At 37.4% G+C, this 19,822-nt stretch overlaps 1 protein-coding gene across 1 annotated transcript in view; it reads left to right on the top strand.

Moving 5' to 3' along the window:
* Positions 1 to 19,822, top strand: part of itfg1 (integrin alpha FG-GAP repeat containing 1) — a 238,056-nt gene that overhangs the window by 8,228 nt on the left and 210,006 nt on the right. Inside the window, exons 2-4 of the mRNA XM_043706920.1 lie at positions 5,531 to 5,609; positions 5,697 to 5,833; positions 6,872 to 6,929. Coding sequence (XP_043562855.1) covers positions 5,531 to 5,609; positions 5,697 to 5,833; positions 6,872 to 6,929 — 274 coding nt within the window. The remainder of the gene's footprint in view (positions 1 to 5,530; positions 5,610 to 5,696; positions 5,834 to 6,871; positions 6,930 to 19,822) is intronic.

Genomic DNA, 19,822 nt, shown 5'->3' with positions numbered 1-19,822 from the left:
GGAGTCCAGAACTAGAGGGCATAGGTTTAGGGTGAGAGGGGAAAGGTATAAAAGAGACCTAAGGGGCAACTTTTTCACGCAGAGGGTCGTACGTGTATGGAATGAGCTGCCAGAGGAAGTGGTGGAGGCTGGTACAATTGCAACATTTAAGAGGTATTTGGATGGGTATATGAATAGGAAGGGTTTGGAGGGATATGGGCCGGGTGCTGGCAGGTGGGACCAGATTGGGTTGGGATATCTGGTCGGCATGGACGGGTTGGACCAAAGGGTCTGTTTCCATGCTGTACATCTCTATGACTCTATGTAGAACACATTTTATTGGGGATAAGTGGGAATGTGGAATGGAGGCCACAATCAGAATAGTCGTAATCTTATTAAACCGTACAATGTGAGAAGTTAACAATGCTTAATGCAATTTAGGGCAGCCAGAATCTTGTATGAGTAAGATCGATTGAATAAATTTTAAGGTGTGTTTTTTTTTCTCTCAAAAGCCAATTAATTTAAATAAAATGGCTGCATGAGATGTTGTTTTATATATATTTTATTAAGGCATCCTGAGAATTTGTTTATAATTTCTGGCAGTTGTGATTGAAGGAACTTCAGTACAAAGGGTTGAAAATGGCAGGAAAAAGAGTTAAACAGGAAAAAAAAATTGAGGAAATTTGCTACTGTTTCTGTTTAAGCTATATATCCCTGGGAGTCACTACTTGATCACTTGCATCTTGTGTACTTTTTCACATCTGCAAAGAGACCATGAACTTTTAAGGAAAATTTAAACTTTAAGTTCAAAGAATTGAAGAAATAACCCCTTAACATTTCATGTTTTCAAATTTTAGTGTAATAAACAGCTGAACAAAAGCAGTGTTGGCTAAACAGTTTTCTCTTCTAGATAATTTATACTTTTTAAGCTATGAAAATAAACCATTCCTTTTAAAGCCATCTTTAGTATCACTCTCCATTGAATTACTGTCCATGTGTCAAACAATTTACAGTTATTCCCAACTGCCTTTTCACGTTTCCAGCTCGATCATTTCCACTCGCAGAACTATCTCTCATTGTGAGAATTACACTACAAATCTCTTCCTATAGCTGCAAGCTTGACAAAACTTAAAACCTTCATTGACTCCTCACAAATGGGATCTTGAATCTGAGCTGTGTTCTTCCTTGTGTTTTATATGGTGCACAATAGGGTCAGTTTTTTCTTTTTAAGGTGCAAGCCAAGCTACATGTGTCATTTGCTGTACAGCTCCTAACTGGCAGAAATTCCCGAGGCAAAACTGCAATTGATGTCTGATAGAGAAGCCTGTAACCAATTTCAAAATGGCTTCCTTTTCCCCATGATTACAGGAAGCGTGCTAACTTCTTACCCATGTAGAAATACTGATTATTTTCTTTGATTCCTTACTTTCATTTTAAAAGTAACTAGGTAGTTTACAGCACCACTGTTTACAATTTGAAGCTTTTTAACACATTTCTGAGACTTTGAAGAACTCCAGGGTCAATTCATCTATGCTCAGGAATCTGTGGCCAAGCCTCACAAACAAACAACCATTGCTAAAAAGAGACCCAAATGGAGGCTTTTTGTTTTGCACTCATGAAGACTGAGACTCAAGAAACAAAACTTTGAAAGGGGATATCAGTTGGATTTCTTGTTTCTCAGTCCTGATAAAGGCCCAGTGAAATGTTTTGACTTTGTCTTTTTGAATAAGTTATCGGCCATTACATTGCTAAATTACTCAACCTCCCCAGCTTTCTGGGGTAGAAAATTTTAAGCATTCATGGCTCTCAAGAATAAAGTTAAAAATCACACTGCACCAAGTAATAGTCCAACAGTTTTATTTGGAAGCACTAGCTTTCGAGGCTCTGCCTCTTCATCAGGTGGTTGTGGAGCAGGACCATAAGACACAGAATTTATAGAAAAAGGGTTACAGTGTCTTAGAGCTGTAATAATATATTAAACAAATGTAGCCCGAGTCTTTCATCTTTTAGAATGGGATATGCTAGTTTTGGTTCTTTAATATGTAAATCCCAGAACTCCTTTTAAGTTACATTTTCAGGATAGCTTCAACTTTTATAACAGTAGGTGCCATCTCAGCTCAGATAAAGGTGTGAGGTTAAGGTCTGTCTGTGTCCCAATGTTCTACTTCTAAAGTGGGACTTACAGAATCTTACGTTGATTTATGCAGTCTTTGAGCAAAACAAAATATATCCTGCAAATACAAATTCACCCCATAAGCTTATGTGCGCACGTGCAGGAGAGACAGAGTGAAGCTGGGTTTGAGTGCTTGTAGAAGTGTGTGTGTGTGTGTGTGTGTGTATATGTGTGTATATATTATATATGGCTATCAGCCTCTACTCGGCCATTTTGTGTTGTTGCTTGTTCTGAAGTCCAGAAGCAACAATGCAAAGTGGCCAAGCAGAGGCTGATAGGCAAGTTCAGTACCCATTGAGATGGCCTCATCCATGACCTTGGGTCCATGTCACACTACAGATGACCCCACTGCACTATGCTCTCATTCTCCCTCTCACACATACTCCTACATACTCATGCATGCACGCAGACCCTCTCTCATACGCACACACATGCATCTCCTGCACTCTGGCCCACACACACACACACCCTCTCAGGCTTATACCCCATCACACTCACGCACATACTTCAAGCTTACATGCACTTGCGCGCACACTCAGTCTCCTGTATGCGCACACATATAAGTTTATGGGGTGAATTTGTATTTGCAGAATTACATTTTATTTTACTCAAAAACAGCAGAAATCCATGTAAGATTCTATAAGTCCCACTTAAGAAATAGAACCAGTCTGATTCAATATTGGGACATAGACATATTTTAACCTCACATCTTTAATACATTATCTGAGCTGAGAATACACCTATTGTTAGAAATGCTGAAGCTATCTTGAGAATGTAACTTAAAAGGAGTTCTGGGATTTATATATCCCATTCTAAAAGATGCAAGACTCAGACTCTATCTGAATTTGTTTATCATTACAGCTCCATGACACTGTAACCCTTTTGCTATAAATTCTGTGTCTTATGGTCCTGTTCTACAACCACCTGATGAAGAGGCAGCACCTCGAAAACTAGCGCTTCCAAATAAACCTGTTGGACTATAAGCTAGTGTGGTGTGACTTTTAACTTTGTCCACCCCAATCCAACACCGACACCTCCAAATTTCGAGAGTAAATGTCTTCTCATTGCCATTTTTAAACCAGTTACTGTACTTTATTTTCTGAAATAATGCTCCCTCGTGCTAAATTCCTCCAGAAAAACATTGTGTCAACAATTACTCTGTCAAATCTGTTGGAATCTTGTGTTTCAACAATATCATCTAAACTCAAATGAAAACAAATCAATGTAACTCAACCAGTCCGCATAAGACAACACTTTCATCCGAGGAATCAACTTGTAAACCTTCTCTGAACTGCATCCTAAAGAATTGAATAAGAATACCAATACTGCACGTGGAATGCTGGGTGTGGTCTCGTCAAAGTCTCACCTCTTCATCTTCCAGGCAATAAAGACTAACATTCGCTTTGCTTGCGTAATTGTTTGCCATACCTGCGTGTCAACCTTTTGTGATTCATGTAGGAGGGCACCCAAATCCTTCTGTAGCATTTCATTATGTAGTATTGCATCAATGTAATTTGCTTCTATTTTCTATTATCATTACGATACGTGTATTGTTTTCAACTGTGAAGAAAGCTATGAAATATTTGTTCAAAAGCTCTACCATTTTCTTGTTTTCCATTTCTTTATAAAATCATGAGCGGCAAGATAAGGTGAATAGTAAGGATCATTTTCCTCGGGTGTGGGATTTTAAAATTTAAAATTTTATTTTAAGGTGGGAGGAGAAAGATTTAAAAAGGATATGAGAGGCAACTTTTTACACAGTGGTTAGTATGTAGAATGAACTGCCAGAGGAAGTGATGGCTGTTGATACAGTTACAGCGTTCAAAGGGCACTCTGACAAGTACGTGAATAGGAAAGGTTTGGAGGATACAGGCCAAAAGCCAGTAAGTGGGACTAGTTTGGTTTGGGAATATGGTCGGCGTGGACTAGTTGGACTGAAGGATCTGTTTCTATACTATAGGACTCTATGAATCTGATTTCCCCTAAGAATGAAACTGATATTTACTTGAGCTCCTCTTTTTGCCTTTCCTTTTTATAACCTTGTAGAAACTCTTCCTGTTTTTTTTTGTTTATATTTCTTATATTGAGTATCACTGAAAACAATACACATTTTATCAAAGCTTTTCGCTTTATACTCGTCAGGACAATTTTTAAGAACACAAATTCAAAGGGATTAGATTAGATTTGATTCCTTACAGTATGGAAACAGGCCCTTTGGCCCAACAAGGCCACCCTGACCCTCCGAAGAGTAAACAACCCAGAACCATTTCCCTACCCTATATTTACCCCTAACTAATGCACCTGATACTCTGGGCAATTTAGCATGGCCAATTCAGCTGACCTGTACATCTTTGGATTGTGGGAGGAAACCCTCGCAGACGTGCAAACTCCATACACGACTGGGAATTGAACCCAGTGCTAACCACTGAGCCACGGGATAGCCAATAAATTTATGTTACATGAGAGGGGAATGTTGATTTTTGGTAGTTGGACTTTGATTGGCAGAGGCATTGCCGTGAAGAGTACACCTGTTAATGCTGATTGACAGGTAACTGCCAGATCTTTTTTATTTTGATTCAAAATTCAACAACAAGAAAAATTTTGAATCAGGTGGTTGACTCTGATCAGTACATTGCCACTGAGCAGTTGTTCTTCTATGTCCAGCTCATTTACTGTTGCTAGTTGTTGAAGAAAGAAATGCTTTGGCAGGGAACATTGTTCATGCTGATAGGATTGCAGCTTTGAAGGGAAAATAAGATCATTATTTGATTCAAAGGGTGATATCAGGCTCTGAGGAGAGAACCAAGCAGTGTAGTTTTAGATTGTTTGAGCAAAAGCCAGACCAGACAGATTTCTCACTAATTTTATTCTATGGTGGAACTTGAAATATTTGGATGGTTAAAGGTATACGTTTGCAAAACAGATCGATTATTTTCTTAATAGACTGCATTTTTCCCCAATTACTATTCAATGCACTTTGAAATCAGTTGATAGTATACCTATTTCCAACGTAAAACAAAGCACATTGTTCTTTCAAACCATCTTTATCAAATCACAAGTTATAGAAATTTTTTTGTTTTTCAGTTGCATCATTACAATGTTGACTGAACCCAAGAAATGACAATTTTTCAGGATCAATCAACTTTGCAAGTTTCAATTTCCATATACTTTCCTATTGGGATTCACTGCCATGATTCAGTATGACACACTTTGACTTTAGGATCGATTTAAAAAAAAATGGGTTATGTCTTTTTGGCAATCTTCCAAATAATTTGAGTAATATGAAACAAAAATCCTCTTACATTATGATATGTTGAAAATTATGTACAATTGATATTCTTTTTTTAATTTTCTTAAATTTTCCTTTATCTGTTATAGAAAATCAATTGATAATCTTGTTGGCTGATGTAAAGACACCCTATTATAAGCCAAAACCCAAAGTGGTGCTTCAGCAGAAGTAAGTACCCATTTTATATTATCTCTCTTTTCTACATTTTTAAAGTAGAATGGTTGAATGTTTACTTTTTACTTTTATTCCTTTCAGTGATCTGGTGATTACTAATGTGGTTCCAGGAGACTATGATGGTGACTCACAAATGGATGTCTTACTTGCTCTTCGATCTAAGGGTCACAGTGACAACACAAGCATTGTTATTTTCTGGGGAAGTAACCAAACATTGGGTAAGCTTGTGCATATTACTAAATGTGTTTTGACCTTTGTCCAAATTATATCATTATTTTTTATTTTTTTTGTTTAATAAAGAAAGAGACTTTAATTATAATTATACAATTCAAGTATATAATGTTTCAAATTAAACAATGAAAGTAACACACCAAGCTGACTGTTTGGAGTCAAGTATTTTGATTATTTACACTAATTTAAATGAAGCAACTTTGAATTTGGAGTAGGCTTTTTGTTTTAAAATAATGTTATGTAAGCTCTACAGAGAAACAATCAAGATACAATTATGTGATTTAAGTAAACCTAGTCTCAACAGGAGCATCTCAAATCATACTAACTATTGAATGTTTCATTTTGATGTGGGGAGACTCTGACAGGGAGGAAGCAAGTGAATAAGTCTCATCTTTTAGGACTTTATAAAATTTTCATTTGAATAGATTCTGTCATGACCTCAGGATTGCTGTACTGTCAAGAAAGTCAGATTTTGAAGTGGTATTTCTGTTTTAATTTGGGAAACAAGACAGGTAGCCTCCACCACAAAGTCTCAAAAGCTATAGTATAATAAGAGCTACATCATTGTTTTTATAGTTGCTAGCTGAAGAAAAATTTTGCAAGCACACAATAGAGAACTCCCTTGTTGTTTAAAGCTGGTCCATCGAATTTTTTATTTTGTTTATCTGAGAATACAAACTTGGGTCTCTGTTTAATTTACCATCTAAAAGAAAGCAGCTGCAATGGTATAATGCTCCTTCAGTACCACATTGAAGTATCCTACTAAATTTTGTGCTCAAGTATCTAGATTGGAACTTAAGCTTTAAATCATCTGATTTGCAGGTGAGAATGTTACTAATTGAACAGTAGAATATCATTGTAGTTGGCTTCCTGAGAGTGGGCCATTATAGATTTTGCTGAGTCTGTTGATTGTATACAATTGAAAACTTGTACATTTTAGCATATTTTGTTGAAACTTTGCATTGAGTACCACATGAGGTTTTTTGATTGTATGTAAGTACATTGTTTTTCTTTTTCTTTCTTAGATTCAAAACTTTTTACCAGTTTAAAGCACAGCTTTTTGGATGAACCACTAGTACTGGAGTAAGTATTTTCTTTGTCTCAACTTGTATTTGAATGTGACTAAGTCTATAATAAAGGATGCAGTTTGGTTGCTACTTTTACCATGTGCTAATCCAATGTAATGAAAATTATTTATTCATGCCACCCCTTCTTAAATTCCTTTGTGGAACTGTGACTGGAAAATACTTGACAGTTTCAAAGTCCTGGTTGAATAAGACTGCAAGTGTGCTGAATTGACTGATTTGATTTAATTTTTATCTCAGCTGATATAACTGTTGTGTTGCATTTTTCCAGAGATGAAAAATAATGCTGAGTAATACTTCAGTTAGGAGAAAAGATGAGGTATATTTATCTACTGAGCATTTCTTTTTCAAATCAGAAATTAGAAGGGTAGCAACAAGAAGAGAAAGTAAAAATTTGGTAAAATGATGAAATTATTCACATGTCCTGTTTCAAAAATATTTTAGAATTGCTGTCTTTAATTCAAAGTCCAGGACTTCTATCCATGCTGGTTCTTATTTCTTTTTGACTAGCTACCCTTTATTAATTGAGGCATTCTTCAGAAGTATTGAGATATATTAGACAAATCTGTGAAATATCGCGTTATTCAAGCCCTTGGGCCAAATGTTGGAAAATGAGATTAGATAGATAGATGCTTAATGACTGACATGGACAACATGGGTCAAAAGGTAACTCCTACTCTGTCTGTATAACAACTCTGGATGATCTATTTTGTTTTGGGAGGACCAAGTGCAGGAATTCTGAATCTTACATGTATTTTATAGTATTGTTCTACGAAGTTTAAGCAATATGAATATGATCTAAAACAGAAAATGATGCAAACAATGCATTGATTAAAATGTTGAGGAATAGCTAGGGAGGGATCTTCATGCTGATTTTTCTTGAAATATTCTGTTTCATTACAAGGGGTCTAATAGTGAAGAAGCATGTCTGTCCACATTGTCAAGTAAAGCTATTCAGCCCTGTGAGTGCTAGCAATAACTCTCAGAATTGTGCAAATGAATAACCAGTTGAATTTATTCTAAACAGGGAATATAAGTTGAATTTTTATCTTGTTAATGTTCCTTCTAGTAGTCACTTTTGCAGTGAATGTCACTTTTTTAACTTTTTGCAATTGTCGTAAAATTATTTTTATAAATCTTCAAACAATTGTCATGGTTCAAATAATGCTAAATTTGAAAACAGCAAAATGCTTTTTCAATATTAACTATACTTGTAATCAGTTAAATGTGACTATTTGCGTATCCAACTGACATTGCATAAAGGTTGCTCTGCATTTTACATTGCACTGTATATATAAAGCTTTGCTCTTCTCTGAAACTGAGTGATTTGAAAGTTGCTGGCTGTTCAAAAGTCTAATTTAATTTATGCTAGACAACACTTGAGAAATTGATTATGTCAATTGGACTTTTAAGGAGACTGAATACAACCAAACAAATATGGAAAGCAAAATTAATATGTAAAATTCAAAAGTAATTGAGCTGTGACATGCTCGAAAAGGAGACATGATGTCAAAGGTTTTTGCCCTGCATTCATCGCTTTTCCCTTTGTTTTGATGAGTGCAAGATGAAATGTTTCTTCATCATGTCTCTTTTTTTTTCATGACTGTACTGAAATTTCTGTAAAACCAAGTGACTATTTAAAGGTGAATCGCCAAATTTTCAGAATTGGAGTTTCAATTTTTTTCTGAAGTAAATGGAAAGCAGTTGATCTCTTAACATTGCAGTAGAGGAACGTTTACTCTTATCTTTTTCTTATAACTAGTTCAAAACTAATAGGCAAACTAGTCACATTTTTCCTTTATCCATTGACTGTTGTTGCTGTTGCTCATTTCACTTGATCCAGAATCTGGGTGGTCCTCCTTTATTCTGAATTTGTCAGTCAAATTTATTGCTGAGATTAACGTTCACAATTTTGAATAATTTATTTTGTGCAGTAACATGAGTGGCTAACAGTAGAGAAAAAATCTGGATGCATTTGTTGTATAGTAGATGTTTCCCACATTGAACCCCTCTTAAAAAGATTTCAGTTAAGTTCTAGTCCTGATCATTGATAATTATTGGCTACCCCGATTTAAGGAGAAGCTTGCCAGTTATTCATTGGGCTGAGAAACAAAATGCCGTTCAGTTGGCAACCAAGAAATTAAATTTCACCAGATAGAGTGCCGATGGACATTGCCTTAGAAACATTCGTACTTTTAGAATGCTCTTCCCTTCTCAGGGAGGTTACGATTGTGTTTCAATGAATGCACAACACCTGCAGTTTACTAATTTGAAGCTATTTAGTAAAATTACAAAAAAATTGGTTAATCTTAGCAACAGTAGGTAATCAGAATCTCTAATAAGAAGAAAATGATAAACTATTGCTTGCTTTCTCTTGTGTGTATCCTTCTATCAAGCCAGCCAAGTTTTTTTTTGAATTTTGTGGAATGAACTTAGATCCTTGATTTATCCATTTTATTATCACTTAATGGATGCAGATACACTGTAATTAATAAAATCAACATATCAATATGGGGGTGACATTCTGACTGGCCAAGCACAGTTACAGCTATACCAGCTTTTTTTTTATTCACTAAAGACCATTTCTTTTGTCAATTTTGTTTCCTTTCTTTGCTGTCTTGAAGGCAAATTGAAAATTGATAAATTTTCTCAACAATTGCCAGTTGCGTTTAATGGGAACTTTTAAAAGAAAAATGTGAAGTTGTGGTGTTTTTAAGTGACATTGATGAAGAATTGTAACAACAACTGAAACAAGAAAAGACAAAAAAAATGATGAACTGCAACAGCTATTCTGACATTCAGGAATTCTCCAGTAGTAGGAAAGCATAAATGGATGCTATGTATTTATGATGTGGTAGTTCATGCGGTGGCCATTCAACATGAAACAGCACATTGAATCACTTGTCTTCAGTTGGGTGAATTGCATTAAATCTGACATTTTAGCACTAATGGATGGGAATGGTTGATTAGGCAGTATGTGGAGAAAAGAAAATCAATCTATGGCAATAGACCAGGTGACACAATGGCTCAGTGGTTAGCACTGCTGCCTCACAGCACCAGGGCCCCAGGTTCGATTCCAGCCTCAGGCGACTGTCTGTGTGGAGTTTGCACATTCTCCGTCTGTCTGCGTGGTTTTCCTCCAGGTGCTCTGCTTTCCTCCCGCAGCTCAAAGATGTGCAGGTTAGGTGAATTGGCCATGCTAAATTGTTACGTGCATGAGTCAGAGGGAAATGGATCTGAATGGGTAACTCTTTGGAGGGTTGGTGTGGGCTTGTTGGGCTCAAGGGCCTGTTTCCATATTGTAGGGAATCTAATCTAATTATTCAGTGTTATAAATATAGTAAAATAGTATTAAATACAGTAATATCACATTTAATTTCTAGAAACATTTTCTGTTAAACAACTTGCATTACTATACCAGTTTTAACAGAAGTGTATCAAATTATTTCAAGGAAGTATATATCAAACGAAAACATTAACTTTGAATGCAAACATACAAAATGGAAGCTATAGAGAGTGCACTTTTTATGCACTTATATAGTGCTGCCTTTTTATAAAAAGCAACAATGTGCTAAATAGGATTTATGGACAATTAGAGAGGCAAACATTGATTAGGGATAGACAGCATAGTTTTGTGTGAGGAAAATCTTGTATCTCAAATTTGACTGAGTTTTTCGAGGAAGTTACCAAAAAGATTGACAATGGCAGGGCAGTAAACATTTTTATTTGGATTTTAGTAAAACTTTTAATAAGATTCTGCATGGTAGACTAACTAACTAGTAAAGTTACGTCACATGGGATTCAGGGTGAGTTTGCCAATTGGATACATAATTGGCTTAACAGCAGGAGACAGAATAACGGTGGCAGGTTCCTTTTTAGATTGGAGGCTTGTGACCAATGCTGTGCCACAGTGATTGGTTCTGCATCCTTTTTTTGTTGTTTATATCAGTGATTTGGAGAAAGTGAGGACTGGAGATCAGTGTTGACAGTGGAGTGCTGGAAAAGCACAGCATCCAAGGAGTAGGAGAATCAATGTTTCAGGCATAAGTCCTTCATCAGAATGACCTAATTTGGATGAGAATACAGAAGGCAAGGGCAGTAAGTTTATGAATGACACACAAATTGGTGGCATAGAAGACAGTGAAAAAGGTTTTCTAAGATTACAAAGGGATCTTGATCAAATGGGTCAGTGGGCTGAAAAATGGCAGATGGAGTTCAATCTGGATAAATGCACTTTAGTGCAGCAAGCAAGGGTAATGCTTATGCAGTTAGTGATAGGGTCTTGGGTAATGTTTGAGAACAGAGGGACCTAGAGATGCAGATACATAATTCTTTTGAAGTTTGCGTCCATATAGGCAAGGTGGTTAAAAAGGTGTTTGGCACATTTGCATTCATTGCTCAGTCCTTTGAGTGTAGGAGTTGGGAAGTCATGTTAAGGTTGTATTCCAAGATGTGCCTCACATTAGTGAGGCCTATTCTAAAATACTATGTCCAGTTATGGTCGTCCAATATAGGAAGGATACTATCAAGCTGGAGAGGGTTCAAAAGAGATTTACCAGGATCTTACTGGGTAGGGAAGATTTGAGTAAAAGGTGTTTGGCACATTTGCCTTCATTGCTCAGTCCTTTGAGTGTAAGAGTTGGGAAGTCATGTTAAGGTTGTATTCCAAGATGTGCCTCACATTAGTGAGGCCTATTCTAGAATACTATGTCCAGTTATGGTCATCCAATATAGGAAGGATACTATCAAGCTGGAGAGGGTTCAAAAGAGATTTACCAGGATCTTACTGGGTAGGGAAGATTTGAGTTGTAAAGAAAGGCTGGGACTTTTTTCACTGAAGTGTAGGAGGTTGAGAGGTGACCTGATAGAAGTTTATAAAATAATGAGAGGAATATATAGTCAATGGTAGTTGTTTATTTTCCCTAAGGTGTGGATTTCAAGAATAGCGGATACATTTTTAAGGTGAGAGCAGAGAGATTTAGAAAAGACAGGCAAAGAACGTGGCTGGCATGTGGAATACACTAGCAGAGGAAGTGGTGAATGCAGGTATAATTACAATATTTAAAAAGACATTTGGATAAATGCATGAATAGGAAAGGTTTGGAGGAACATAGGCCAGAAGCGGGCAGGTGGGGCTAGTTTAATTTCAGCATGATTATGTTCGGCATGGACTGGTTGGATGAAAGGGTCTGTTGCCGTGCTTTATGATTTGACAAGTGTAGATTATTTAATTGTTGCTATTGATGAAAACAAAAAGCTGTGATTTTGAATAAATGTATATCTGATGGCCTTTCTGCACAAATATAACACCACTGTGTCTAAGCAGTTACGTTGGTTCAAATGAGAAGCTGCTGTAATATTGATTGGAAAACATGAAGTCCAGCATCTTTTGAAATTCTTTGAAAAGATATTTGAGAAACCCTATGACTTGCCTGTTATATGTATTCAGTGTTGTGACTTTTTTTTTGTTTTTAAATTAATTCATGGGATTTTGGCATCGTTAGCTGGCCCAGCATGTATTGCCCATTCCTTGTTGCCCTTGAAGTCAGCAGCAAACTGCATTCTTGAACTGTTGTAGTTCACGTGTTATAGGTAGGCCCACAGTGCTGTTCGGGATGAATTCCCAGGATTTTGACTTAGTGACTCTGAAGGAGCAGTAATGTATTTCTGGGTCATGAAAATGTTAATGATCTGAATCTTGGTATGCAGGAGACAATACCCAAGTTTGCAGATGACTCACAACTTAGATAAATTGTAAACTCTGAGGGCAATAGTATGGAACTTAAAAACAATATTGGCAAGTTGGTGGAATGGCCATGCAGTGGCAAATAAGGTTCGTTGTACTTTGGGAGAGCACTGAAAGATAAGTAGGGGATGCAATTCTAAAAGGGGTGCAGGAGCAGTGAGGCATGATTGTATATATGCACAAGTTATTGAAGAAGACAGGACAGGTGAAAACCACAATAATTAAAGCATATAGTTCTTGTAAGTCCATGCCCCTATAAATAAATCTAAAATCAGAAAGGTAATGTTGAATTTGTACAAGACACTTGTTGAAACTAATCTGGAGTATTAGTGGGTGCCACATTTTAGGAAAGATCTAAATGTATTAGAGAGTGCAGAAGTGACTTACGAGAATGGTTCCAGATTTGAGAAACTACTGTTATGAGGATTGATGGAAGACATTGGGACTGTTCTTCCTGGTGAGGAGTAGACTGAGAGGAGATCTGATTAAAATTTTCAAAATTGTGAGCAAGCTGGGCAGCATAGATAGGGAGAAGCTGTTTCTGCTTGTAAATGAATCATGAATGAGAAGGCATCAGTTTAAAACAATGTGAGAAAACAAACGTCTTCAAACAGTGAGTTGTTAGGGTATGGAATATGCCTAGAAATGTGCAGATTGAATTCAGGTACTCAAAAGGGCATTTGATGGTATTTTGTTGTGTAATGGTGTGCAGGGATATGGAGAAAAGACAAGAGATTGGCACTAGATGGTGGAGCTTGACTAGATAACATTTAGGGAGAAAGTGAGGACTGTAGATGCTGGAGATCAGAGCTGAAAATGTGTTGCTGGAAAAGCGCAGCAGGTCAGGCAGCATCCAAGGAATCCTGAAGAAGGGCTTATGCCCGAAACGTCGATTCTCCTGTTCCTTGGATGCTGCCTGACCTGCTCGATAACATTTGGTGCAGGCACAATGGGCTAAATGGCCTCCTGCATCATCAGAATTCTGTGATGCTATAAAGTCAGGGTAGTGAGCACCTTGGAGGGAAACTGGCAGGCGATGGTGTTCCCATATATCTGTTGCCCCTGTCCTTCTAGATGGTAATAGTCACGGGTTTGGAATGTTATGGACTAGGCTAGACCACTCAAAACATTCTTGAGCAGGCAGCCTAGACCATAACTTTGCAATTTGTTTCAGTAAGTGTATAGTGAAAATTACCAGGAGTAAGTTAGCGAGGTTTTAATACAGAAAAACGCTTATTCACAAAATTACACAATGAAACACAAAAAAAGAATAAAAAACTCTGACAGAACTCAGTCTATCCAAACTAGCCTTAATTATGCTGCTTTGAATATACTCAACAGTCCCAATAAGCAAACCCCCTTAAAGACCAGTTTAAAAAAAAAGTGGAACAGATGCTTTCAGGTTGAAGTTAGAAAGAGGGAGGGAGAGATTCCACATAAGCACACTGTTTTGGACTAAACTGTTCAGCTAGAAGATTAGATTATATTAGATTAGATTCCCTACAGTGTGGAAACAGGCCCTTCAGCCCAACAAGTTGGAGTCCACACTGACCCTCCGAAGAGTAACCCACCCAGACCCATTTCCCTCTGACTAATGCACCTAACACTATGGGCAATTTAGCATGGCCAATTCACCTAACCTGCACACTTGGACTGCGGGAGGAAACCGGAGCACCCGGAGGAAACCCACGCAGACACTGGGAGAATGTGCAAACTCCACACAGATATTCGGCCAAGGCTGGATTCAAACCTGGTGCTGTGAGGCAGCAGTGCTAACCACTGAACGACAGTGCCGCCCAGAAAGCTGACTACTCCCCCTCCATTATACAGGTCACTTCTGAAACATGACCACTTTGGTCTGAAGTCTCATTTGTTTACATATAAACAAAAAGGCCTCTGAATACCCTTTAATCTCTGTACCAAACTAGTCTAATCGACACCGGAAGCATTTATGACCTCTCTTGAAAAAAAACAAGGACATAATATCCTTGAGAAAAGGAACAGCTTTTAGGAAAACGTGAACCAGTTTTGTGACAGGAGGATGCTGTATAAGACCCTTAAGAGAATTTCTGCAGTGCATCTTACGAGGTGGTACACACTCTTGCTACTGTGTGGTGGTGGTGGAAGGAGTGACTGTTTGTGGATGTGTCAAGCAAGTGGGCTGTTTTGTCTTGGATGCCGTCTAGCAGGTCAAGTGTTTTTGGGCCTGGAAGAATACATCACACCTCTGACTTCTGCCTTGTAGATGATGGCCAGGCTTGGGGAGTCAGGCGAGTTATATGCTGCAGTGTTCGTAGTTTCTGCTCTTATAGCCACAGTACTTGCAGAACTAGTCCAGTGTCCCTTCTAATCATTGGTAACCTTATAGCATTGTTAGTCGTGAATTCAGTGGTCTTGCCATTGTATATCAAAAGTTGATGCTTAGATTCTCTTGGTATTGGAGGTCATTACCTGACACTTGTCAGTCCAAACCTGGATATCATCCAGATCTTGCTGCATGTGTTTGAGGAGTAACGAATGGTACTGAACATTGTGCTGTCATCAGCGGACCTCCACTTCTGACCTTATGATGGAGGGAAGGTCATTGAAGCAGCTGCAATAGTTGGCCAAGGGCACTACCTTGAGGAGCCCAACAGGAAGTGCTCTGGTTCTTGTCCTTGAGCTCAGATGACTGATCTCTAACAACCACCATCATCTTCCTTTGTGCGAGGTATAATTCTAAACAGCTGAGCAATTGTTTTTTTTTTTGGAAATGTGGCAGCTAAACAGTTTATAGCAGGTCTCATGAACAACAACAATTCGATAATCTGTTTTACTGTTGTTGGTTAAGGACACAGGAAAATCCTTCTGCCACCCTCAAAGCAATACCATGGGATTTAACGCCTTCGCAGGGTTGGAAGACTGAGCCACGACTTAATGTCTCAACTAAATGGCCTCCAACATCATGGTATTCCTCCAAGTTTGCACTGGAATGTAACTTCAAATCTCTTGTTTCACTTGAATCTGTAATCTTCCAAGTCAAAAATGGGGAAGTTCTCAATGAGCTATAGCTGATTTAAGCAAAATACTTGTGTATTAGCCCTGCAAATCTCACCATTGAGCATGCAAACCACATTCCTTCTCAGCAGAAACTAGTTTACCATCAAATGTATGTACTTTTATTTACTCCGATCATATTATTGTATTAAATGGTAGAGCTTATTTGAGAGGCCAAATGTCCTGATCTGACTCATAATTTTTTCCTCCATTCATGGATGAGGGTGTCGCTGGTTTGGCCAACATTTACTCCCCCTTCCCTAATTGCCCAGAGGGCAGTTGACAGTCAACCACATTGCTGAGAGTCTGAAGTCACAAATACGTCAGACCAGCAAGGATGGCAGTTTCCTTCCCTAAAGGAGATTTGTGAACCACGTGGTCTTTTCCAACAATTGACAATGAATTCATAGTATCAATACATTTTTAATTCCAGATTTTCTTTTATTGAATTCAAATTCCACTATCTACAATGGCAGGATTCAACCCAGAACATTATCTGGGTCTCTTGATTAACAGTACAGCGATAATACCACTCGGTCATTACCCCATCTTTTTGGATGGTGGTAATTTTTTTTACCCTGCTTCTTACTTTTTTTTAAGCAAAAAAATTATCGAAACTTTAGCTTTGTTGAAATGCATTCACTTATGCACAAATAGATATGGCTGAAGAAGGTCCTGATCCTTGCTTTACTTCTTTCAAAATCCCTGAATATGGGGAGATGAAATTAATTGATTGTGTGTTTTTTTTATGTTTTGTTTAGGATATTGTAGATAATTTCCCCTGCTCATGTACAATTTGTTATAGCTGTCAAATGTGAGCCAAGCTTTCAGAGCATGTTGTTAGATGTGGATGAGCTGAAGGTTTTCTGTGTGAGAAGACAAGTCTTAATAAAAATATTCATTGTTTTCAGTTTTGTAGTTATAATACAGTCTGAAAGAACTACATAATTATTGAGTCAGCATATTGTGGTAGAGGTATCCATCCTGAGAGCCCTCTTCACTTGTTCCTGAATTTATATTTGTGACTAAAAGCAGGTTTTGCTGTATTTGTGAACATAAGAAAAATGTTGATAAAGCACTGTAGCATTTCATGATAATTTAGAAAGTTACCAAGTAACCTAAATGCCGCAAGCTGTCATCACTTTGATTACGCACTTGCCCTATATGTAATGCTATGCTATTCAACTGAAAAGAAGTCAGTACTAGATAAATGTCCAGTATTCTTCCAGGCTTTTTTTAGATGTAAGAGACAGAGATTGGGATGGGTCCCTTTGTCCTCATCATCCATTCAAACACCCTCCACATTCAATAGATAGTTTACCCTACCTGTTGAGCATTGTCACCGTAAAATTCCTCTTATTTCCCTCCTCTCCATATTCTGAAAGGATCGATCCATTTAGAGCATCCTGAATCAATCTGCCATTACACTTAACGCCCTGTCCCCTTTCGACAGCACCCTCCATGTAGACATGAGATGCAGCATCTGCTTTTTCACCACCACCTTTTTCACCACCACCTTTCTCTCAATCCAGAACCGAAATACTCCTCCCATCTGAAACAGTGAATTACTTTCAAGTTCGCATACTCCCTTTGCTGTTCAGTGTGTCCCCTCCAACTTGGGTCACCAAATGCAGATTGCATGATTACTTGCAGACCAAAATTGCAAAGCAATTGTTAGTTTCCAGTTCTTGGTATTTCTAATTTTCCACTTAAATATCTCTTATTTTCTATTCAAAAATATTTAAAATCCACACCGAATGTAAGTAATGTACTGCTTTGTTAACGTTTGATATTTTCTCATTTCTCATCTGCATTTTCGTTTAACTAATAAGATTGGCAGACTTACTTTTTAATTAAGTTTATGTTTGATATGTGATTAATAGTAATTTTATAAATAGGGAGCAATGTGGTCAAGAAATAAATTGATGAAGCATAATTTGGCTGATTTGTTTTGTGACAGTTGCTTTTTAAATGGCAGGCAGTAGAGGCAAAACTAAGGGATTTGATCACTTTTTTTTCTTTTTTCTCTTGGTATATTTTTGCAACTTTTGATTTATGCTACTTTCTATTCTGTGTAACTAATTGTGAATTTATGTCCCATTGATAACTTTAACATTTTTCATTCTTGAAGGTTGTAACACTTTGATCATGCACCAAATAAGGATTTTGTTTCGTATTTGTTCATTGGCTTTGGGTGTTACTGGGTCGGACAGCATTTGTTGTCATCCCTAATTATCCAAAAAGGAGTTAAGAGTCAACCAGTTTCCTGTGGGTCTTGTGTCATATCTGGATCAGACTAAATAAGGGTGACAAATCCTTCCCTAAAGGACATCAATGAACCACAATGGTTTATCAACAATAGTTTCATGATCATCATTAGACTTTTAAACTGAATTTTCAAAAAATCTGCACTTGCTGATTGGAATAAAGCTGAACAAACTTCAGCATCTAAGGAAATGATTAATGCTTAATATAATTATTAATTATGTAACTTGAATATATTAATGCAATGTATCTCCAATCATTTGGATATTTTCACCACAAATTTGAAAGACTGATATCTTTTAGCTTCACTGTTAGAATTAGCTATTGAAACTGGGTCAGTCCTGTCATTGGTGTTTGGATACCTGCACAATTAAAAGGTATAATAGTACATCAAATATAAATCTGTGAATTGGCTTTTAAATCAGATCATGGCAAAAAAGACACAGCCAGTGTCATATTTTTTGAATGTTTTAATTATGAATCGAACGATAGTGATTCAGCAAAGATTAGGAAATTCCATTAAGCAGCAACCAGTTCACATGTGGTAATTTGAGCCAACCATGTTGCCTGTCTTTTTTTTATTCAAATGGCTCCAGCTGGATGAGCTCCCACAAGTTTTGAGAACTGCATGGGTTTCCTCTGGGTGCTCCGGTTTCCTCCCACAGTTCAAAGCTGTGCAGGTCAGATGAATTGGCCATTCTAAATTTCCCGTAATGTTAGGGGCAGGGTTAAATGTAGGGGAATGGGTCTGGGTGGTTTGCTCTTCAGAGGGTCGGTGTGGACTTGGTGGGCCGAAGGGTCTGTTTGCGCACTGTAGGGAATCTAATCTAATCAAATGCACAAAGCTTTTTAACTGCATCCATAGAAGTAATCATTTAATGTTTCAAACCCCCGTTGGACTTTTTTATCCCACCAAAATTGTCCCTTTGCCTCAAGCCTAGAATTTATTGTTGTTCAGTTCAAGTATATGGAGTCATAGTCATACAGCATGGTAACGGAAGTACGAAATTTTATTCTTAAATCAGGAACGCGAGGCAGTTTAAGATTTCCAACTCCAGTGGACATGATGAGAGTCATGGTTTTCAAACTTTGTATTGTAGACCTACAATACTTTTGAATATATCATGTGACAATTCAAGAAAGACTCATCCAGTTGGGCTTCCAGCTTCTTGACAAATTATTTTTGAGAAAGACATTTTAGGGTAAATTTTCACTGACCAAAGAGCACCACAGTAACTTGTCACTTGGCTTTCAGAGTTTACAACATTTATATCAAGATGTGAACAGTGCAAAAAATGGCTTGTAATATTCTTGCAAACAACAACAACTGACTGGAATTTGTTTTAGAGCAATTCACTTACCCTTATAATCAAATTTGTTTTCAGAGTTGGTTTTACAAAATTTTAAATGTAACTGCTTTCCCTTCTAATACCTTGCATAAGTTATGATGTAAGATTTCTGTCGTGCCTTGGTCTGTTTAAGTGATTGGCTATACCATTCATATCCTTGTATTTGCCACGAGTTAACAAATCAAATTGGTTGCATAGTATGCTGAGTGAAAGTTTGCCAGCAAATTCAGGTTTAAATTTGTTGTTTCTCTAAGAGTTAACTCCTGAGAATGTTTAAGGCAAAAGTGAAGACTGCAGATGCTGGAGATCAGAGTCAAGATTAGAGTGGTGCTGGAAAAGCACAGCAGGTCAGGCAGCATCCGTGGAGTAGGAAAATTGATGTTTCAGGCAAAAGCCCGAAATGTTGATTTTTTTTTTTTCCTGCTGTGCTTTTCCAGCACCACTTTAATCCTGGGAATTTTTGCCTTGATGAAAGTAAAACATATTTGTTACCAC

Source organism: Chiloscyllium plagiosum, chromosome 17 (genome assembly GCF_004010195.1).
Source record: "Chiloscyllium plagiosum isolate BGI_BamShark_2017 chromosome 17, ASM401019v2, whole genome shotgun sequence".
In the NCBI taxonomy this organism is placed as follows: Eukaryota; Metazoa; Chordata; class Chondrichthyes; order Orectolobiformes; family Hemiscylliidae; genus Chiloscyllium; species Chiloscyllium plagiosum.
Note: the sequence above shows the minus strand (reverse complement) of the source record. Positions and strands in the feature narration are given on the sequence as shown.